The sequence below is a fragment of the Stigmatopora argus genome, chromosome 15 (assembly GCF_051989625.1).
Source record: "Stigmatopora argus isolate UIUO_Sarg chromosome 15, RoL_Sarg_1.0, whole genome shotgun sequence".
NCBI lineage: Eukaryota > Metazoa > Chordata > Actinopteri > Syngnathiformes > Syngnathidae > Stigmatopora > Stigmatopora argus.
In genome coordinates, this window is record NC_135401.1 from 3,261,096 (window position 1) to 3,282,161 (window position 21,066).

General features: G+C 44.4%; 1 protein-coding gene across 1 annotated transcript in view; it reads right to left on the reverse strand.

Annotated features, from left to right (window-relative positions):
* dnah2 (dynein, axonemal, heavy chain 2) overlaps window positions 1-20,139 on the reverse strand; it is a gene marked incomplete at its 5' end in the record, with an annotated part of 24,793 nt that extends 4,654 nt beyond the window's left edge. Inside the window, 71 exons of the mRNA XM_077620476.1 lie at window positions 40-166; window positions 243-442; window positions 866-1,010; window positions 1,082-1,215; window positions 1,281-1,429; window positions 1,507-1,657; window positions 1,758-1,824; window positions 1,930-2,078; window positions 2,160-2,282; window positions 2,429-2,593; window positions 2,660-2,776; window positions 2,848-3,017; window positions 3,109-3,250; window positions 3,336-3,452; window positions 3,532-3,742; window positions 3,814-3,953; window positions 4,045-4,174; window positions 4,390-4,690; window positions 4,762-4,929; window positions 5,002-5,151; window positions 5,233-5,363; window positions 5,437-5,522; window positions 5,596-5,784; window positions 5,859-5,963; window positions 6,029-6,253; window positions 6,362-6,560; window positions 6,624-6,715; window positions 6,913-7,065; window positions 7,132-7,284; window positions 7,358-7,632; window positions 7,695-7,812; window positions 7,919-8,137; window positions 8,312-8,437; window positions 8,519-8,671; window positions 8,747-8,874; window positions 8,949-9,129; window positions 9,203-9,392; window positions 9,478-9,581; window positions 10,067-10,255; window positions 10,332-10,442; window positions 10,511-10,636; window positions 10,709-10,801; window positions 10,887-11,104; window positions 11,208-11,346; window positions 11,438-11,618; window positions 11,680-11,762; window positions 11,847-12,003; window positions 12,082-12,185; window positions 12,431-12,592; window positions 12,658-12,821; window positions 12,930-13,104; window positions 13,244-13,400; window positions 13,475-13,675; window positions 13,745-13,937; window positions 14,030-14,174; window positions 14,372-14,560; window positions 14,709-14,838; window positions 14,944-15,053; window positions 15,444-15,600; window positions 15,721-15,867; window positions 15,972-16,180; window positions 16,263-16,445; window positions 16,767-16,896; window positions 16,967-17,172; window positions 17,238-17,325; window positions 17,400-17,557; window positions 18,021-18,212; window positions 18,572-18,807; window positions 18,890-19,000; window positions 19,516-19,744; window positions 19,987-20,139. Of these exons, the coding sequence (XP_077476602.1) occupies window positions 40-166; window positions 243-442; window positions 866-1,010; window positions 1,082-1,215; window positions 1,281-1,429; window positions 1,507-1,657; window positions 1,758-1,824; window positions 1,930-2,078; window positions 2,160-2,282; window positions 2,429-2,593; window positions 2,660-2,776; window positions 2,848-3,017; window positions 3,109-3,250; window positions 3,336-3,452; window positions 3,532-3,742; window positions 3,814-3,953; window positions 4,045-4,174; window positions 4,390-4,690; window positions 4,762-4,929; window positions 5,002-5,151; window positions 5,233-5,363; window positions 5,437-5,522; window positions 5,596-5,784; window positions 5,859-5,963; window positions 6,029-6,253; window positions 6,362-6,560; window positions 6,624-6,715; window positions 6,913-7,065; window positions 7,132-7,284; window positions 7,358-7,632; window positions 7,695-7,812; window positions 7,919-8,137; window positions 8,312-8,437; window positions 8,519-8,671; window positions 8,747-8,874; window positions 8,949-9,129; window positions 9,203-9,392; window positions 9,478-9,581; window positions 10,067-10,255; window positions 10,332-10,442; window positions 10,511-10,636; window positions 10,709-10,801; window positions 10,887-11,104; window positions 11,208-11,346; window positions 11,438-11,618; window positions 11,680-11,762; window positions 11,847-12,003; window positions 12,082-12,185; window positions 12,431-12,592; window positions 12,658-12,821; window positions 12,930-13,104; window positions 13,244-13,400; window positions 13,475-13,675; window positions 13,745-13,937; window positions 14,030-14,174; window positions 14,372-14,560; window positions 14,709-14,838; window positions 14,944-15,053; window positions 15,444-15,600; window positions 15,721-15,867; window positions 15,972-16,180; window positions 16,263-16,445; window positions 16,767-16,896; window positions 16,967-17,172; window positions 17,238-17,325; window positions 17,400-17,557; window positions 18,021-18,212; window positions 18,572-18,807; window positions 18,890-19,000; window positions 19,516-19,744; window positions 19,987-20,139 (11,109 nt within the window). The remainder of the gene's footprint in view (window positions 1-39; window positions 167-242; window positions 443-865; window positions 1,011-1,081; window positions 1,216-1,280; window positions 1,430-1,506; window positions 1,658-1,757; window positions 1,825-1,929; window positions 2,079-2,159; window positions 2,283-2,428; window positions 2,594-2,659; window positions 2,777-2,847; window positions 3,018-3,108; window positions 3,251-3,335; window positions 3,453-3,531; window positions 3,743-3,813; window positions 3,954-4,044; window positions 4,175-4,389; window positions 4,691-4,761; window positions 4,930-5,001; window positions 5,152-5,232; window positions 5,364-5,436; window positions 5,523-5,595; window positions 5,785-5,858; window positions 5,964-6,028; window positions 6,254-6,361; window positions 6,561-6,623; window positions 6,716-6,912; window positions 7,066-7,131; window positions 7,285-7,357; window positions 7,633-7,694; window positions 7,813-7,918; window positions 8,138-8,311; window positions 8,438-8,518; window positions 8,672-8,746; window positions 8,875-8,948; window positions 9,130-9,202; window positions 9,393-9,477; window positions 9,582-10,066; window positions 10,256-10,331; window positions 10,443-10,510; window positions 10,637-10,708; window positions 10,802-10,886; window positions 11,105-11,207; window positions 11,347-11,437; window positions 11,619-11,679; window positions 11,763-11,846; window positions 12,004-12,081; window positions 12,186-12,430; window positions 12,593-12,657; window positions 12,822-12,929; window positions 13,105-13,243; window positions 13,401-13,474; window positions 13,676-13,744; window positions 13,938-14,029; window positions 14,175-14,371; window positions 14,561-14,708; window positions 14,839-14,943; window positions 15,054-15,443; window positions 15,601-15,720; window positions 15,868-15,971; window positions 16,181-16,262; window positions 16,446-16,766; window positions 16,897-16,966; window positions 17,173-17,237; window positions 17,326-17,399; window positions 17,558-18,020; window positions 18,213-18,571; window positions 18,808-18,889; window positions 19,001-19,515; window positions 19,745-19,986) is intronic.
* Between the last annotated feature and the right edge of the window lie 927 nt (window positions 20,140-21,066).

Consider the following 21,066-nt stretch of genomic DNA (forward strand, 5'->3'; position numbering starts at 1 on the left):
GTACGCTCGCGCCAAGACCACACGAACACCCTTACTTACAATTCCGCCGCGGAGGAAGAAGCTATACTCGTCCATGTTGAGCGTGCCGGCCACCTCAAGGATTTTGGCACACATTTGGAAGCTGAAGAGCAGCTTGTGCATCTCAAACAGACCCCGGCAGGCGTACCTGTGAAGAATCAAGTCAAAGAAATGAATGCAGCTTTTGTGGGCGTCATTCGCGGACCGCTCCTTGTCGGTCTTACTTGTACACTGCGTAAGTGTGGTAGTCGTTCAAGTTGCTAATGCGTTCTTCCAGCTTTGAGCTGGTCTTGCTTTTCTCAATGCTTAGGTTGAACAGGTTGATGTAGGCATCCAGTGAGAACTGGTACATGGGATCGATGCGGCCCATGTCATTTAAGATAAAGAACAGGATGGAGGCTCGCTGAGCACAAGCGCGGTAACCCTGTGAAAAAATAATCCACTCAGTACAACATCAGAAATTAATTCACGTTATTACTGTATTTTCCAGATTATAGGTTGCACTTATTTTCATAAATTGGCTGGGACTGCGACTAATCCTCAAGTGTGACTAATATATATTTTTTTAATTTCTGACCACCGACAGCCTTGTTTTTTATGTTATCTGAAAAACTGTTATGTTAACAGATGTCTATTTAGCCCGTTGTTCTTCGTTTTACTATTGTTACTCTAACATATGTTTGTTTTTGGTTCCTGTCAAGATAAAAAATGGCCCTTCCAAAAATTAAATTGATACTCCAGTGCGACTTATATTGTTTTTTTCCACTTCATTGTGTATTCTTTGGCTGATGCGATTTATAGTCCAAAAAATTTGGTGCAAAAATGGCGGCTCTGCTTTGCGTCAGACCTCTCGAGCAGTGTCAATCTGGACTTCGGTCACTTCGCTGGTCTCCAGCTGCTCCGACACCTCAGTAGCCGTCACTTTGGACGTTTGCAAGGTGTTCACCAGCTGCACGTCGTCGAGCAGGGAGCCGCTCGCCTCGTTCAGCAGCCTGAGATGATGAAAAACAACAAGTGACGCTGAGCACACAGAAAGAAGCAAAAGGAACGCAAGCAAATTAACCGTAGAATCTCGTCCTCCAGCTCCTGTAGACTTCTCTTTCCTGAGGCAATGCTCATCACCAAGTTGTCTTTTTGCTCTTCCAGGTCCGGTCGTTCCTTACGCACCACAATACCGAGGAGTTGGGCTTCGAGACCCTATCAGAGATATTCATAGCGTAAGGAATAAGATGCAGAGTAAAATATGAGCGACAAACACAGACCTGTTCCTTGACAGCAAAATTCACTATGGTGGTCTTTGTAGAAATTTCTGGGGCGTAGTGGGGATTTGACAGTTTGGTGGTGATGTAGAAACGGAATTCCGGACTGTACTCCAACTCCTTGTCACCCAACTTCATCAATAGCCTGCCACCTGAGAACAGAGTTTAAAATGGAATTATATCTGGTGGCAATTCATTTCATGTGACGTTGTGTGTGTCTGTGTGTGACCTATTCGGGACAGGGACTTGTTGAGAACTGGGTTGAGAGCCGGGTCCAAGTCCTCCTGCACATTTTGCAGCAAGACAGGATTTCCAAACTGGATGGCATTCTCAACTATCAGCATGTAGTCTGGCATTTGAAAATCGATTAATTTTAAGCCCTGTACACATTCACAGACAAATAATCAGTTAGTCAATGTGATCTTTTTTTATATATACATATAACTATAGTTTTATTCAACATCGTGAGTCGTGACTAACTTTGGCCATTTCCATTTTCTTGATCCATTTCATAGCTTGGCCTTGTGGGTCTACCATGAGCGGCCATCTTGACGCCAACAAAAAAAACAACAACCATGATTTAACAATCACAAAACCCTGTCCAAGTCTTGCTGCACGTGTTAGAATATATTTCGCTTGTTTAGGTTCTGACCGGTTTCCACGGGTGACGATGACGCCGTTTTCAGTGGAAAAAGCGTCAGACGGCAGGCCTTGAATGTTCCAGTCCCTCACTGCTGTAGGGTCTGAGAGGAAAGTGGCAAAACTAAAGCCTGGGGTGCACTGGATTTCTTGCGTCTGGACCTGGAAGACCACGCGAGTGTCAAAAATTGACACGCACGACTGGAATAGTCAATGACCATGCAAACCAAAAGTGGGTCTTACTGCTTTCATCCAGATTTCAAGCAGTTCCACCCTATAATTGGAAAGGAAGGGGCCCATATAGGAGAGAAATGATGCTGCGAGCAAACAGTCTCCGACCAGGTAGCCCATGTTCTTTTCAAGACCCTGCAACACAGACACTATCAGGAAATAAAAGTATTGGCTTCATATCTGGCTAAATGATTTGTATCATCATTCATAGGTCACAATTCGATCCCCATTAATCCGATACCAAACCGGAACAACCTCCATATGCGGGTGACCCTTCCTACCTTTACGGTCTCCTCCCAGCGGACACCCTCCCCGGCCAGACCTTTCACCAGCTTGTCCGCTCGATCCAGTTTGATCTCCATCTCGTCTGACCTCCTCTTCAATTCCTCTTTGGTGGCAACCTTTTCTCCGTACTGTTTGTTCAGCCGCGCCAACATGTCCGCCACCTATGCACAAGGCACAAGCTTGACTTTAGCCGTTCTTTAATGCGTGCTCTACGCCACGGGCAGCACCTCTTTCAATTTGTTCTCAGAGTCTAAAAGTTCGGCTTGCTTTCCGGCGAGTTGGGACGTAGCGGCATTCAGCAGCTCCCGCTTTGGCTCCACCACTCTAAAGATACATCCGTAGACCTGCAACAGTTCAAGGCATCTCAGTGTTTGGTTCCATCCAATATTATCGCCGGAAGGCTACAAAGCCGTACCTCCATGGCTCTGACCCACATACAGAGCGACTTTGCGGCCAGAGACACTTTGCCAATGGTTTCCGGCATGAAGTCGGGCTGCCTGCAATAGTTTCCGATCCTCTTTAATATGCGGTCCGATATGTTGTCCTTGTCAAAGTTGATCAGGGTTTTGAGGAAGTTGGGATCAGCTGCCGCAAATATTTCAAGTTAGCTGAACTGCACATTTTTGTGATTGCTAGTTCTCAAGTTGACATGCCAGAACACAAAAGTCCTCCTCACATAGTTGTTTCTTGGCTTCAGCATAGTTTGGCTCCTTGTTGAGAAGGGTCAAGACTGCCAGCATCACTTTCTCTACCAGGGCAGGTGGACGGGTATAGCTCTTAATCTCTACCATGTCCTGTTTGTTGATAGACTTCAAAGCCTTTGTTGTGGGGGGAAAGGGTTCAATTTGAAGGAAATTCTTGGAACTGGTGCAATCTAACGGCCTAAACAGCATACAGCTATACCTTGGTGGCCTCGTCCAGGGCTGGCAGAGCTTCATCCAGCTCTTTTAATGCGGCATCGGCCAGGGCTTTGCATTGAGACTCCTCCACTGAAATTTTCTCCTTTTTGGCACTCACCGTCTATGCACAAAAGACCTCAAACTGTTCTGTATTTTATCTCCCCGTCGCACAGGAATCTGTTTTTGGTATCCGACAGTACCTTCTGCTGCGTGTCGGCCTCCCTTGTCTGCTGGACGATGACGGTGAGGTACTCGTCGCATTCCTTCTGGTAGTCGGCCACCTGCTTGTTAGACTCCTCCAGCTCCACAGTCATGGCTGCCACCTTCTCGCCGGTGTCGCTGATCTTGAAAAGGCCATTTCTCAACTTGTTCACCTGGTCGCCCAGTACTGAGCGCTTCTCTGCCAAGAGCCTGAAACAAGAAAGGCAACGCTTCACAGGTCTGAAAGCCTTCAAAGAGAAGGCCTCCATTTTGGGCCGTACTTCTTATAGCCAGAAACTAGTTCCAGGTAGTTGGTGGGTGTCACATAATTATATCTTTTCAGTTCCACCTTCATCCGCTCTGAGCAGGTCATCACCGACTGGTGCGTAGTCACAAAGATGAATGCCACCTTGGTTTTGCCCTGCAATGTCATGAAGGAGGCGTCAATATCTTGTTGGGCCAACGAACATAATTCTTGAGGGGATTATTTTGTCTCAATGTGTGGTCCTCACCCCCTCAGATCCCAGATCTAATCCTGCCAAATAGCGCTCAGCTACTTCCAGCAGCGCATCCCTGGGCCATTCACAGAACCAGTCTATGGTTGTGCAGTTGACAAGAGCCGGATATTGCAGGATACGGTTTCTGTGTGGTAACAAATGAGAAGGACATTGACAAGAAATAATCCAAACCCCCACAAATTTCAGAGCTAGACGACGAAGACATCCATTTCAGTTGAACTGGATGGACGAGCTTTGGATACTCATGTACAAATATCAGGTCAAAATGAATTCAACGTATAGCGCGGCCAATGGCAGTGTATACTATGTTCACAAAAGACGGATGTAAATTGAAGATACCTGAAGGGGTCTCCCACTGGACTCATGCAGAGAACAATGTGCAGGTTGCTCCTAACCCGCTCGATTAAAAAGCTGAATAAAGAATTTGGCGTCTCTAACACGTTCTCCTTCCTGGCAGCATCGGACAAGGAGTTGCAGATTTCCACAAACTCATCGGGCTTATATAAGTTAGGGACTTCTCCGGAGCTCAAGATATTGTTGATGTCTTCCAGGAAGGATTCGACCACAATCTGGGTATCATTGAACAGGAACATAGTGGGCTTGCTGTCCACACCGGTCTGACGGTAGAGTTTCTTAACGTCTGGAATACGTTGAGAAAAAACCTTGATCTATATTTGCGTGAGGCAGCATAGCCTTTCTGTGTCAGCTTACCATCTCTGAACTCGAGGTTGCGGTACTGTTTGGTGATTTCCACCTCAAACACCTTGTACTCGCAAATGGAGGACGCCATCCTAGCCAAGCTCTGTCGGCCTGAGCCCCCGATGCCCACCAGCAGCATGTTGCCCCTCGGCTGGCTGATAACACGGACCACGCGGGTAACTGCGAATGCGGTCAAGAAAACGATTAAGAATATCTCACGGTGGCCGGTCGTGGCATTAACTGTTTCCTCACTGTGTTCGATGGCGTCCCGGAAAAGCACTAGGTTCATGGGCACGACACCGGGTGTTAGGTTGTATTCCTCCAGGTGGGTTTCCATAAACTTCTTGAGACTGGACATGTCCAAAATGTCTTCGTACACCCCCGAATCGGTCAGGAAATCACCTAAGCACACAACCAAACAGTCTCAAGTCAACGTTTTGGTAACATTAACTCTTGGTTTGTATGTGCGCTGCACTCATTCACCAAATACTGGGGGCTGTTTCTCAGGGCAAACGTTGTGGAAAACAAGATCAAAGTGGGAGGCCATTTTTTCCCCTACGATTGTGGTAAATGTATTCATGTCACTATGGTCGATAAGTCGGTCGGAGAAAACCCTGAAATATATCATTAGACATTAGATGTCATTACCAGTTCAATCTCTTGCGTTAAAATGAATCAGTGTAGTACCTGAAGCACTCGTGGATCCACAGTCTAACCATGTTGACTTTACTGTCATGGAACTCTGGATGGGCTCTCAGTAGACCCTGAAACACCTTCAAAGATACAGTGGGGGAAAACATAAATTCTTGCAATCCTTGTAGAAATCAGTCCAACATTTGCACATACCTTGGAGATATCCCTGAGATTAAAGAGGTAGTGTGTTTTAGCTGGCGTGGGTAAAAAACGAGTGGTAACGGAATAATAAAGCTCCAAAGTAGCCTGGGTTAGAAGATCTCCGAATGGCTTGACGTCCTCCTTAAAAATCTGGAGCTTCTGGTTAATCATGGTGCTGAAGATGCGCTTAATTGTGGAGTCCTGGCGGAATGATAGGCTTCAATTCAGTCCCTGCGTAAGGAATGCAAACTTGTGGCGAGGACCACGGGACCTACGTTGGGGAACGTCATGTTGATGAGGTTGAAACGGCTTTGTAAGCGTTCAGAAATGTGAGTTCTTCCTCCTCCGGGAGGGCCCATGGAGGCCAAAAGGGACATTTTCTGAAAATTGCATTCATATGTAGTTCTTTGTTCTTGTATTTGCAAACAAGGTGCCTTTTTCTCACCTTGACGTAAGTTGTCGTCTGTTTCTGCCGGTCAAACCAGAAGCCGTAGTCGATCCAGAGGCGCATCAGCTCTAGTGGCGGTTGTGAGCCAAATTGGTCGTGCGCTGGCATGTTGAGGTCATCCAGGTAACAGAGCAGGTCTTTGCCCCCTACGGGCACGTAGACACCTTTGGTCCTCTTCTCTAAACGGCTCTCAATGATGGCCTGGATGTTGTTTGAGGTGGTCTATTGATGTTGATTGTACACAAAAATAGGGAGTCATACATAATACAATGGAGGAGCCTTCATACAGACATTTTTTGGAGCGGCCAGGCCGCGTCCTTCAGCACTAACCTGCGAAGACATGTTGATTGTGAGTGTGGACCACTTGCCACTGTCCAGGCTATGCAGGACCCCATGGACCACTGAGGTCTTCCCAGTGCCGACCGGTCCGGTCAGGAGCACTGGGTACTGAGCATTCACCATTGCTGCTACCAAGAAGTTGTACCGAACCGTGTCCACTGTTGGAACCATAATCTTGTAAAATGGGGCGCTGGAGGAGAGGGAACGTTTTGAATGGAGGTTTCCTGCTAGCGAATGCCATTTTAATACTCACTTGATGTTAAAGCGCCACGATTTTGGCAGTTTATTCTCAAATGGAGCCCAGGCTTTGGTCTCCATGTTTACATAGTACTCATAAACTGTGTCCTTTAGGAGAGAAAATTGACAGGATGAATTTAACAATTGGGATATCTATTGAATGTATTTTTGTACTAACAGTTTGTGTAATCACAACAGGCAATGAGATCCAACTTTAATTCGTTCCATCCGCAATTCAAAACATTTGGCTCTCAAACAACATTGATTCATCGAACTGAGTATTGATGTCATGTGCTAACTCGGACCTTTATGGGAAACGTGCCATCCACCTCCCGCAGGAAGTTATCCATCCTCTTTCGCCCTTCCTCGTCGACAGACGCACAGATTGACCAAATGAGGCTGAAGGTAAACCAGAGCTCGACGATCCGACCCAGATTTTCTTTATCAGAGACTTTGACCTGGAGATGAGATTTGAACGCTTAACCCATTTGCCAAATGAGATGAAACAGCTCTCGATGGCTAACCTTTTTTGCGGTCAGAGCCTCGTAGAGGCGGCAGAGTGACATGATGCCATTGAGTTCAGTGATGGGGATCAACTCCTTGCAGTTTTTCTTCTTGAAGAGCAGTGTTTTTTCAATGAAATTGTCAAACAAAGGTTTTAAATGTGCCACCTCAGCCTGGAGGAACAGAACAATGGTTCAGCTGGACTTTGCGTCTTGTTTGAACAGTTCGGAGGACCTCGTTGAGCACCTTGTCACGTTGCTCCAGCCAGGACTTAACAAAAGGCTTCCACCCGAGGTCGACATAATCATTGTAGACCATTCCGCAGCGGGACACTGTTGCGGGGGATGCTTGTGCCAGGTTCTCCACTTCAAAGAGCAGAGACACCTGCTCGGGCATGGAAATTCTCTCTCCGTTGATTAGCGTGAGGACCTTGTTGTCGTCCATGACGGAGTTCATGCTTTCTATCCACAGCGTGTCCACCGGCCCGTCAAATACGATCCACTTCTCGTCCGGTTTCTCGTCTGCGAAGGAATTCCCGCGTCACCGTGATGAAAAAGAACGGCTACGTTTTCTCCCTCTTTACCTGCACAAGCGATTCTCATGACGGAGGAGAGGACTCCATCAGACCACTCGTTGGTTGAGAGGTCATTCTCACCATAGAGCTCTCCCAGACTCATGGATTTGGGGTTCAATGGGTAATCCTTTTATGTCGTAAAAACCAAGTGCACCAAAAAAGAAGAATAGTCATCAGAATTTCAAGACATGAGACCAAGAAGAAATATTAAAAAAAAAAAAAAAACACACAACCTGCACAAGCTCGTAGCCGGGTTCTTCCTTGTTGTGCAAGGAAATGAGCGAATTTTTCAACGTTTTCCACGTGACAGTCTTCCCGCAGCCCGTCTTACCCACCAACATCGACGAGTGGCGGGAGTTCATGGTCTCGTACATTTGGATGACTTTGGTCAATGTGAAAGTTGTGATCTGTAGGCCTTTCTGACGAAGCTCCACCTGAATGGCTTCCTTGAGCTAAAAAAAAAAACCCAGCATAACCACAATGTTAAGCAAGGTTGCAATAAACCCTTCCATGCACGAATTATTACTTTATTTACGAACTATATTCATTTTCTGTTCCGCTTATGCTTTAGTGTCAGTTTTTGAATAGCCGTGCACTTAAGTATGGTTGAATGAAGCCCAGCTGACCTTGCCATAGTCTATAACAGGTGTTTCCACATCAGGGAACAAGTCTTGGATAATACCAGTGAACAAGGGCAGGTCAGCTGATGTCAATTTAGCAATATTCATATCTTTCATAGCCATGAGCAGGACCTGGGGAAAGAAATGGCACAGGTTAAAATAGGAAGGAAAGCACGGTTTCAATTTACTCATGACACGGTCTAAAAGACTCACTTCTTCTCCGGGGACATTGGGGCAAACGCGACGCTTTTTGCCGGCATAGCGAAGCAAAGAGGTGAGTGCACGGAGGCCAAAGTCGTAGTGGTCCTGTTTGGACAGCTGTTGCATGGCCAGAGAATAAAGGGTAAACACCTTCTTTGCCAATAGCTGAAAGCCAAAACCAAAGTCATGTGTTAAAACTTTTCCTTTTCAAATGTGTCCATGTTTTTCCAATGACAGTACCTTGCAGTCATTAAAACCTTCCCCAAACAATATGATCTCAGCGATGAGAGTAGAATCTGGGACGACCATTGAGATAGGACGAAACATGGACTTGAGGTTATCCGGAAGCTCAGAACGACCGGCGTAACCTGAGAAAATGTTTGAAAAAAGCGTAGAAATACAATATCTTTCTGGATAAGCTTTTTTCCAACCGTTAACCGACCGGGATTCATTGTGATAAAGACGCCGCACGAGGGCATCAGGGCGATGTTGTGTTCCTCAAACTGGAATCTGGTTTGCAGTGCAGAGAGGGCAGACAGGATGGAGAGGATCTGCTGAGCCACCACGGACAACACCTCGATGTTGATTCGGTTAAACTCGTCGAAGCAGCCCCACGCTCCCGTCTGGTGGAGTAGGATGCAGGAAATTGCTTTTTTTGTGTGGAGGAGAGAGGGTATCACCTCCTGCTCTTCCTACCTGCGCCAGACCAGAGAACATGCGGCCCATGGACTTGTAGTCCAACCCTTCGGAGCAGTTGATCACAATGACGTACATTCCTAAACTTTTGCCCAAGTCTTTGGTGGTCTCGGTCTTCCCTGTGCCAGCAGGCCCTTTGGGAGAACCACCCCGATGGAGATGGAGCGCTGTGGTTAAGGTCATGTAACACCTGCAAAATACGGCAGTTGGTTGAAGGGTTTGAATGACATTATCGCTTGTCGTAAATCAAAGTGCCATTAGTTGCCTTTAGCTACCTGTCTGTAAGTGGAGTGATGACAAGGCGTCCCGAGTTCCCCAAATACTCGTATCCATACTTGAAATGCGTGTTAGTCTGTCGGATGATGCAGTTGTTTACATCCTGGGGCGAGACCAATGAAAAACTGTCAATGCTGGTGCGACCATTGCATAATTTTGACCATTTGTGACCTCCAGGTCGCTAAATAGTTGTCTTAAGGGCCCATCTCTGCAGTGCTCCCCACAGACAAATACACACACAAACCTGCAAGTGATTGCGTTTTTTCCGGTTGCTTTTGTGCTGAGGCATTTTTATAATTTTACACTTTGTCCTCACCCCTTTAGAACCATAGTTCACGAGATAAAATCTTCCACCTATTTGTTTTTACTTTTCTTCGCTAAGGAGTTGGGGTGCCAACCTTGACCGAGACGGCAATAATGTAGGGAAGGCCCTGTATGTTTCTCTCTTGGCTGCGTCCTAGGTTGGGTTTAAACTGAAAAAAATATTTTTTTGTGAGGGAAATTCGATAACCAGGTGGGATGAGGTGGTTAATGAGATAAGCATAACTACCATACTGTTTCTCGTGAAAGAGCGTTTGTACAGTATACCTTTTCCCAGTAGAGTCTCAACTGGCACAGCCACTCAAACGCGTTTACATCGTTGCAGCCCGCCTTTGCCAGTTTGGCAATGACATCACGGGCATGTACCTCCACAGTGACCAAGCCAACGATCTTTAGACGCAGCACCTTAGCAAGGTTGCTACGGATCATGTCGGAATATCGCCTTAGCATGGACACCTGGAAATGAAAGAGTCAACCATGCAACTCCATCTATTATATGAAAATAGCATTTGAGTGAGCACAAAATCCACACCTGCTTTTTCATCATGATTTTAAGTGGGCCCTTGTCCTCCAGCTCCTTGCAGGACACCAAAGACTGGGTAACATCAGTCGTCCACTGGATTTGGCTTGCCGTGATGAGCATCTAAAAATGCAAGAGATATGCAGCTTGTTAAGCGAACATTTGAATTCCCCCTTTTTGGGCAGAATTACCTGTCCCGGCCAGTCTTTGGTCCACTTATCCCTCTGGTTTTTCATCTTCTTGAGTGCCATCATACAGTCGTACAAAGAATTCTTTAGAGTGCTGCGCATGGCCTTCTCAATGTCACACAGCCAAATCTATAGAGAATACAAGCAACGGTTCCCTCTCATTTCTGTATTTGCGTATCCAGCTGCTCGTGACTACTGCACCTCCACAGGCTTGTCCAGTGGCACAGCCTTAATGAATTCCACAAGCTCTCCGTCAGACGAGTACATGGCTGTAGCGTCTAACCGTTTGGACACCTGCAGAAGATAAAAACCCACAATGGCAGCATTTCACTGTGAAGATGCATTCAATTGCCTCGTGTCAAATGGTTGAGTGACTTGCCTTTTCCGTGCGCAAGCTCTTGATGTTGTCGAAACACTTCTTGAGATGTGGCTGCATGGCCTCGGGGTTCTGTGACTGGCCCAGGATCTCCAGAACATCGTCATTAGACAAGAAGTAGAATCGCGGGAATATCTGCCTCTTGGTCTCGAGGTACATATCAAGGGCCTTCTGGATCTCCTCTAGCTTGGTATTCATGGTGGATAAAGTCTCCATCAAGCCTGATCAGTTCCAAGCCAGATAAAAGTTTAACAGCAGAGATAAAAAGAGTATGCAGTACTTCCTAACCAAGTCACAGTATCAAATAAAAGCCTTTTGAAATACCAGGATGGTGTGTTCCCTCTAGTGCCTTGCCAGTCTCATTGAGTCGCGTCATGATGGTCTTCCAACTTTTACTGATTGCTTCAAAGTCCTTGCATTCTCCTGGAAGCTGCTCCCTGATGTCCTTGCCCTGAAAAATATTCTGGAGGAGTGGAAACGATGTGAAGATAAATGCCATGAATAAAAGATAGAAATTCAAACAAAAGTGGCAGGAGTTGTTGTCGTTTTCATACTTCGAGATAGAGCCATTGGCGTTGCACTGTCAGCACCATTTCGATGATTTCCATCACAAGGGACAGCTGACGTTCCCACTTGTCCACCTCCTTGTCAAAAGCTTTGACAAATCGAGAAGCTTTCATGGTAGACAAGGTCACCTGGTTGTCCTCCAAGGCTTGGAAAATATCTTCTGTGCCTCTGTAAGGTACATATTGTCACTTCAAGTTCCCCGGCTTCTAAATTCTACCTTTGGCCTCACCTTAGACGAAAGTGACCTTTTTCTTTGTATGGTATAATATCCAAGGTCAAGTCTTCCCACGTTTGGATAATATCATGCAAACCCTTCAAGAGAAATGCTGTTAAAATGATGGATCTTCCAACCAGAGGATACCCTCCCCCTACGAGAATGGTCTACATAAGAGAGACCTGTTCTATTGAAAGTTCCTTGCTGGCAGCCCCCGAGATGTCACTGATCTTGTCTGAGAACTTGTCGAAGCCTAGAGCAATGATCTTCTCCAGGGTGAAATCAACACTTGTGTGGTCGAATGAGCTCTGCACCTCGTCACAAATCTGCTTCCAGTGTCTAGGTGAGACGTGTTAGTTGGAAAAAAAATAGTTATAGCTTTCAAGTCAAATCAGACACTTGTCTTATTGACACTACCTGTCTCTCATGGCTGGGTTTCTCATGTCAGCAATAAGAGGCATGATTCGCCTGAATTGGTCAACTTTTTTCTTGGAGCAATCTACAATTTCCCAGTTCTTATCCTGCAGTGGCAAAATAAAAACTGAGTGAGCCTTGACGTTAGATTTGTGATGATACAGACCAAGACCTAGAGTTTCCCGAGGCCAGAACGAACTGAAACTGACCAAACAAAGATGCAAGTACTACAAGTCACAGTGCTACTTGAAGTACGAGTAATTTATTCCATGACCACGGTTGCAACCCAAACGGCTCCTAGCTAAAATTATCAAGTTGGGTTCAAATGTGTGGTCGTTTCATGATTTCTGACCTTGAGTTGCCTCTGGAGTTTGTGAAGGATTTTATAGATGTCCTGTGCTGTGTTTTCCATATTCTCAGTCCGGAGTGTTGAGAACTGCCCCCCTTTCCAGCTGTTCCAGTTGGTCTCCCACTCCAGCGTGATATCCCAGACCTGCTGCAAGAAGTCCATATCCTGCACCACAGAGTCCAAATTAGACACCTTGTTGTTTTGGAATTAAATTTGTTGATATATCAGACCTTCTCTAGAGCTTGGATGGTTTTGGAAGGTTCCTGTTCTATCTTGAAGAAGCTCAAGCCTTGCAGAATTAGATTGTCTTCCTCTTTTAGAAGCTCAAGATTTTTGTAGTGCTGCGCTGTTAACTTCAGAGCCTCATTGGTGTTATAGGTAGATTCAAATGGACCTAAAGAGGACAATCAAATGAGCAAATCCTGTTGTTTACAAGTACAGTGAATATTAATTTCCAATTCACCACACAAACATGGTGAATCAGAAAGAAAGTGCCAGGGACCTGTAGTGTTGAACTCCTGTACAGCCTCAAAAACCTTCTCATTTAATTCATCGGAGGAGTTGAGCAAACCGCTCTTGAAATTATGCTTTTGCCCTTGCAGCATGACATCACTGTCAACAAGAACCTGCTGGAACCATTCCCACTTGGTGTTTAGTGTCCCACGCAGGTCCTGAACCTGTAGTGGCAAAAAAAATCAAAAACTGAAGCACGCGTTACTCATCCAGTGCATATTTGGTTAACTCCAATAACAGGTTCCCCATTCGTTTTCCCATATCTGAATCCTAGTGCGCTTGTTCAAGCACAACGGTCCTTACTGTCTGATCCAGAGGGAAACCGTATTTGTCGAGAACAGCAAACTGTTCATGGATCAGAAGAATGTCACTCTCTGTCTTGCCCGAATTGAGCTGGAAAGACTCCAGCAGTCCAAGACTCTGACTAAGTTGCGCCAGAGTTTCGTTGGGTTCATTCAACCTGAAAACAGGGGATATGTCAAATAAAACTCAAACAAACAAACCAAAATATCAACCATTGGTCTGATGAGCTACCTCTTGGAATTGCGATTCATGGAGGCATGCATGTCTTTGAGGGCGTGAGCAGAAATGCGCAGGAGAAGCTGCATGAACTTGGTTTGCCACTGGCTGCAGTGCTGTACCAACGAGGTTTTGAGCGGTGAACAGTCCAACACAATGAACTGGAAGTTGGTCACTGTCTCTTCTTGCTGTATACTTGTTTCTATTTCTGTGTATCTGAGATTTGTTGTGTTTTTTTAATGTGTGAGGATAAAAACAGGAATTCACTAAACACAAAAGCAGTACCTGTGGATATCTGCATCAAAAGAAGCAACCGGTTGATTGAGTTTTTGGTAACGTTTTATGTACGAGTCCTTGTTGGTCTCCCAAATGTCTCGGTATTTGTCCCAGGTCATTAAATAGTCCCGTAGCCGGCCAGCGGTGGATGCCATCCCTGCACCGACTGCAGCCTGTATGCCTTTTATTTCCGCATCATTCTCTTCAAACACAAAAACCACAATGTTAAAAAGGCAGATAACAAAAAGAAGGTGGGTTAACAGTGAAAAACAGAAAATATAAGATGCCACAAACCAATTTTGACGTGTATGGGTTTCTTGTGAGACTGCTGGCAAGAGAGGAGCTCGGGCAATCGTTTGAATTTGGCAACGGTATTGATTATCTGAGGTAGGATGTCCACGATCTGACACAGCTCTCGAAGAGACGGCGAGAACTCAACCTATTAAAAAAAAATCATACACATGAACAGGTTCCCTTGGGCTACATTAAACACAAACAGAAGCACTCAGAGCTTGATAGTTCAAACTAGATCTTAGGCAAGCACAAAAAAATCCATTTTGAATTGATTCACTTGAACGTTTTTTCTACACTGTAAAAACAGACAAACGCCATTATGAATCAGAGCTAACAATGTACCCTGAGTTCCGCTTGGGGATCTGGCTGGCGTAGGGACACCAGCACTTTAAACAAAGGGGTGGGTGAGGACTTGCGGTCTCCGTTGATAGCCTGTGATAACTTCTGCATGGAGCGTTTCACATTGCTTCGTAGAGCCTCCTCCAGCAATTGGTCCACATTGTCTGTATAGGTGACCCAGTGTTCCTGTACCTAGAGTACCAGTGTGGCAGCAGTTATTGGAACCTGACTTCCTTATGGGTTATCACAACAAGTCCATTATACACTCCAAAGACACGGTCCAAGAGAAACACCTTTCATTCAAAGACGTTGATAACCGAAAGACTATGACCGCACATACCTCACGTCCATCTTTTGCGAAAGTGTTGTGAATGTCAGTCATGATGTCAATAATGCGCTGAAGGGCAGAGCGCAGTACTTCGTGCTGTCTCTGCCGGTGAGTCCTCTGGTCGTTTTCGAACTCCCAATTCCTGAAAAGGAAGACAAACAATGAAGATGGTAGGGAAAAAAAACATTGTGTACCTACTGATTCTGAAGGTTATGGTGGAGATGTGCCGGATTTGAATATGAATCACCTGTACAGAGTCTTCCCATCTAAACGAATCAACATTGTTTCGCTAATCTGATGGAGAAGGTTGGTGATGGTCAGATTGGATGCTTTGTAGCCGTCAACAATCACCTGGACCTGGAAATATATTGCAGAATCTGATATCCCTTCCGTCACTATAAAGTAGTGCTGTCTTCAAGACCATAACATCCAAGACAAATCCGGACCAGAATGAGACCAAAATTGAGGAACACGTGTTCCTCATTATCAATTTAATTAGGTTGAAGAATTGTAGTGGATTCTCATTATGTTTTGAAAAGACGAGCTTGGTTCTAGTTAATGCTGGTCTTTAAAAAAAGGGTTTTACAAATTAGGCCGGCTAGACAGTGTTGAACCGACAAGGTCAAGACTTTTGGGAGTTCGAACTGAGATGAGGTGAAGACCTTCAAATTTGGTCTAGAAACAATTTTTGTTTATCGTTTTTTAACATTATCTCAATTTTAACATTAAAAAAGAGTGAACTCTGACCTTGGAAATATGTACGATGCAGTCCTTGACAAAGGTGTTTGAAGATATTTTAAACATCCAGAATAGTTTGGTGAAGCCTGGCTGAATCTTTTTGTCCAGGTCACGGATTTTCTTGGAAAACAGTCCTAACTCAATGGGGGTAAGCATTCCGATGATCCTGATGCAAAAAAAGTCAGACCCACAGTGAGAGAAAAGAATATGTAATTATATCGGGAGCAACATATTTTATGAACCAAAGCGACAAGGAATTGGAAAAATGCATTGAGTTTCTCCAGACCTGTTATAGTCCCGGGCCAAGTGCAGCGCTCTTTCTCTCAGGCATCGCAGATCTTCACGATCCTGGTAAATCTCAGACACAGACTCGGGTACATCAAACTTTTGCTGAGTCCATAACTTGATCTCGCCAAAGAGATTCAACAGGTTGCTGAGAGGGAGGAAGGAGTTTGGGGAGAGAGAAAAACAAGCATGAAACTAGAATTGTAGATTATTATAGTATCGTGAAGAGTGATGAATTTTAAGCGACCCCACTTGTCAAAGTTGACCTCAATCCTGTTGTCCTTGCCATGGAATAAAAGGGGGCGCTCCAGTTTTTTGACATATTGCAGCTCCAGACTCTGGTACCACTCTGCAAATCTCTGTGTCACCAATTCATTCAGAGTCTGGATGGATTGCTGGTAGTGAACCCTCACCTGCCTGCAATTGTGTGACTCAGCCCGAATGGGGATCTTCTGAATCACCTGATCAGTAAAAAGAGGTGCGGGTCACGGAAGGGTTATTGCTCACCAAGTCAACAACGCAATTAGATTTGTTCAAACTCACATCCATAAGGCTCTCTAAGTGGAAATTGATAGCCCTCGCTCGGTGGGCTTGGCCTGCCAAAGGTGGCAAGTAGTCGGGGATTAGCACCATCTTCTGATCAATAGGTTTCATGGTCATACTGATCTCCTTTTTGAAGATGGCATAGATTCCATCCACCATCTCGTCGATTTTGTTCTTGATTGACTGTGACAAAGAAGAGTGCATGGTGATATTATATACAAATACAAGCAGTGTATTATACAACCAGCTAAACAACTTCAACACAACTATTTCACAATTACTTCACTTGGCAGGAATTCTGCCACTTTAACCGCTAACACAAGGTGTCCGGGAAGACATGGCATTCTTTCTTAAAGCTGTGGTAATAATTGTAAGAATGTAACCTCTAAGAATCTTGATGTCACTCCGAATTGTTTAGTTCTTTCAACTTCAACGTGTGATTAACTGCCTGGTCATACATTTATTGTGAATTCTTATATGTCTCTAATGTTGCCTAAATCTCACTTTTCTGGCAGAGATAGTCTTAAAAATGTCCATCAGCCGAAGCCCTTCTTCCACAGAGTTCACAGTCTTGAATACCGAGGTGATCAGGTTCTGGAGCATTACATCCAAATCCTTGAGAAATGCACGGAACCTGAGCGCAAACACAGACAAAAATGTTATGGACATTCATATACACTAGTGCGAAATGGCTTTGTCCTTACCTGTTGAACTCAATGTGCCATGAATTGTTCTCCACCTCAAGGATGGCCTGATCCATGGAGCGTAGCATCTGCAGGCCCTGCTGGAACTTGGCTTCGATCTTCATGAGGGAGAGGGTTAGTTCTGGGCCCTGGTAGCCGCTGAAGCAAGGCAATGGTCTCTGGTTCCCGTCTTCCCAACGGGCAAACTGCTGCTGAGTATTGCATACCTGGAGGAAAAAAAAGACAATCAATTTGGACAAATTCAGCCCGAAGAACGTAATTCCAAAATTACCTCCAGCAAGTCTTTCATTCTTTGAATGCAGGCATCAATCGGGACAAAAATGTTTGTTTGGTCCAGCATCCACCCTTTTTTAGAGTTCCTTGTACAAAGAAAGTGTGGAGATGTGTTTTAAAACAACAGCTTGGCATTAACAGATTGGACTTTTTGCCTTACTCGTGGTGCAGCTCGGATGTATGCAAGTACATGTCCTTCCAAGTCATGCAGCACTGGATGCAGGTGTTCAGGTCTTTCTTGCTGGAAGTCACATAGCCCTCAAAAATCTTGTCCAGGGAGATGCTCTTGATACACAGGTTAATGATCTCATAACTCATCTACATACACACACAGCAAAGCACAAAAAGGTTTAAATTTGCCAATCGTTCAAAACATCGGAAATTACACCAAGCAATCCGTGAATAAAGCAATTATGCTTGTATTTAATAATGATAAAACTGTGTTTAAGTCCTCGTAGTGGCTCTTCCATCCTTTTCATTTTGAGTGGCGCTAAAGTTGTATTTTTGTTATTTTTAGCTGCCATACAAGGTCTTTATAATAGAAAAAAAATTGGCAGTGACACACCTACTCATGCAATGGCCAATCATAGTGAAGTTTTAAATTTGATTATTAACGCATGCAGTAATAAAAGTCAACCTGTTTGAGAGGGATACAAATTGATTAGCCTTTTGAAAAAAAATACATTCTAGGCATTTTTAATGTGAAATATGATTCTGATGAGGAATTACATAAATACATTCAATTCGACTTGATCACTTTTCACCCAGAGCAAATGTGTACCTTAAGGAAGAGGCCGGTGATGCGCTCATTGGTGTTGTAGTGGGTGGAGTTGGTCCAGATGATGCGAATTAAATATATGATGTGTTGCAACTTGGGGGCAAGTTCATTTATTGGGACGGTGCGCAATTCTTCACAGGGTTCTGACAATAAGGACAGGAAGTTGAGGTTGGACTGCGCCTCCAAGGACGAATCCTGGGTAACAAGTTATAATATGAGCAGGTCCTATTTAGAAGACATAAAAACTGCTTAGATCAGGGGTGTCAAACTTACAGCCGCAGGGTCCGATCCCGTCTTACTAACTCATTGCCTGCCCCAAATAGACAAAAATAGACGTCCAATTAATTTAACAGTAATCCCTCGAATATCGCAGACAATGACCCATGGCCACAAGAAGACAAAGAAAGCACTTGGACTAAAACGCCCTTTTTTGGATTTATATCAAGCGGAGAGGAACTATTTTCACTGTGAGTATAATAAACTGGTCCAGCCGGTCCAGTAGGCCCGCCAACTAAACTGAGTTTGACACCCCTGTCTTAGACAGAAGACTCCACCTGTAATTCCATGGCCAGTTTTAAGAAGCGCTTGACATAGAGTGAGTTGGCCAGTTCCAACATATGCTGAATGAGCTTGACGCCTGGCTTCTGCAGCTGCTTACTCATCTCCCTAAGCTTTTTGGCGTGACTCTCCCAGTACGCAATCTCCTCAACCGGACCTCTGCTGTTGCTCCTGGAGGTTTCTTGGACATTCAGCAGCTCCTTGATCTGGTCCGTCCAGTGGATTAAGACGGCTAAAGTCGTAAGGAGAGAGGAGGGATTACACATCCAGTTGAGCCGAGAAGAACTTTGCGAGTTTTGTCATGCAATCCTTACATTCCATCCTCTGCACTAAGTGGGTGTCCTTGCTGCTCTCCTCGGCGCTGTCAATCAGGCCTTCCATTGGGATGTACAGCACGGTCTTACTTTCTTTACTACTAACATGGTCTTTTCAGAGGAGACAGGGTTGGGTATTACGAACTGCACACGATATGAAGACCATAAAAGACAGTCATAAAGTTAGAAAAGACAATCCTGGCTTCCACCACTTCAACCTGATACCCTCTGTAAGGCGCTACAGAGCCATAACAGCCAAGACAAACAGACTCAAGGACAGAGCTGCCACCATACTCAACTCTCATACTCAGTTCTGCACCTAGGAGCTAATCAAGACTTATTGCTAGCCACTTTAGTCACTTTGTACCACTACCCATGTTGACTACTACTTATTTATTATGTTGATCACTTATTTATGTATTACTATTTATTGATTATTTATTTATCATTAGTATATATTGATTATCTGTGTTTATTTATTTGTCTGTTTGTTGTTGTTATTTGTGCTCTATGTGGTGAAAGCTTTAAATTTCATTATACTTGTATAATACTTATACCTGTACATAATGACAATAAAAGCATTCAATTCAGTTCAATTCAATCAATAATGTTGAACATCCTCTCACCTGTCAGGATGGCTAGATAGTTATGCATGCCGTTGATGTAGTTGTCCTTAATGCCCGTTTCCCAGTCACTGCTGATGTCGATTTCATCGGAATGCAAACTGGTCACAAAGTGAAGCAAGCTCTCGGTGGGGTCGCCCTGCACCGTGCCGCACTCTACCTCTTCGTAGAAGTTCTCCGGGGTCAATACAGTACCTGGCTCGCGGATAAAGTAGGCCAGCTCCTCCACCACCTGAAATATAAATACAGGGTGATTGAAAAATAACTCCCCGTTGATCGGTTAAGCGTCAGCTCCACCATCTCTACACTTGAACATTATCTCCGAACTTTGAAACATACCGCTAACTGGTCATGTTTGTGTCATAGGATGTCCAGCTGGATTTATAGGGCTTTGAAATTTTCCGCAAAATAACCAATTTAACCAATAACCATTTAACTGGAAGCAGAGTGAATGATGCAACTTGGCTACTATACCTGAGTGGGAATTGTGTATTCCACCTGGAGTGTCTCGTTGGTGTCTAAGTACACAACCAAGGTGGGGATCGAGGTGTCCTCAATAAACCGCTCTAGTGATTTGATATTTTCCTCTTGCCATGATTCTTTGGTGATGCCCGAAACATCCACACGACGGATAAATTTCTACGTGTGAGAAAGACAGATCCAATGAAATGGAATTCACCAAAAGCAAAAACAGCAATTTAAAATAAATGCCAGTTTTACCTCACAAAGCCGTCGTAAAATTACTAAGGGATCTATTTGTGGAATGACCTCAATTTCAACAACTTCCTCGTCAATTTTCTCTTCGTCAGGATTTTCGTCGTCATTCTTGCCTTCCGTATTCTCGTCTTTATTTGTATCTTCTTTATTAGGGTCGACATTTTTGTCTTCTTCTGGGTTTTTGTCAGCGTCACCATCGGCATCGCCGTCCTTAACTTCATCATCAGGAACATTGGGGTCTTGGTTGTCGTCGTTGGTCTTAGTGTCCTCTTCATTTTCCTGCTTAGGAACTGAGGTGGTCATGAATGGACAAAACAGTTTACAGGGTGATTGAGGGATGGAAAAAAATCAGTCATGTCAATAGACAAAACACCTGTCAATCACAATGAAATAATATTTTATGAATCGATGAACACAGCCAACCAGATAAAAAAAATGTGCCCCAATGCAGAGCCTTCCCAATGCACAATCGCTGTATCATTTGTCATTTCTATGATAATCAACTTGTAAATTTTACTGTTATACCACTAGGTTAAAAAAATATCGTTTTCTTACATACTTTCTCATGCAAATATATGTTAAGTACAAACCAGCATCGTTCTCATCAGTGCCCCCATTGTTTTCTTGATTATTGTCATTAGTCTTACTCGCATCTTCTATTTCCGCATTGGAAACTTCAGTCGTTTCTGGAGAGAAGACATAAGCAGAAAGAAAGGCAAGTTAATCTGAATAGATAGACCTGGCTACTTTAAATGGAAAACGCTAGTTTTAGATTGGCATTAGTATCTGTAGATGCAATGTCGAGAACTAACTAACCAGCTTTTTTGTCGTCCCCCT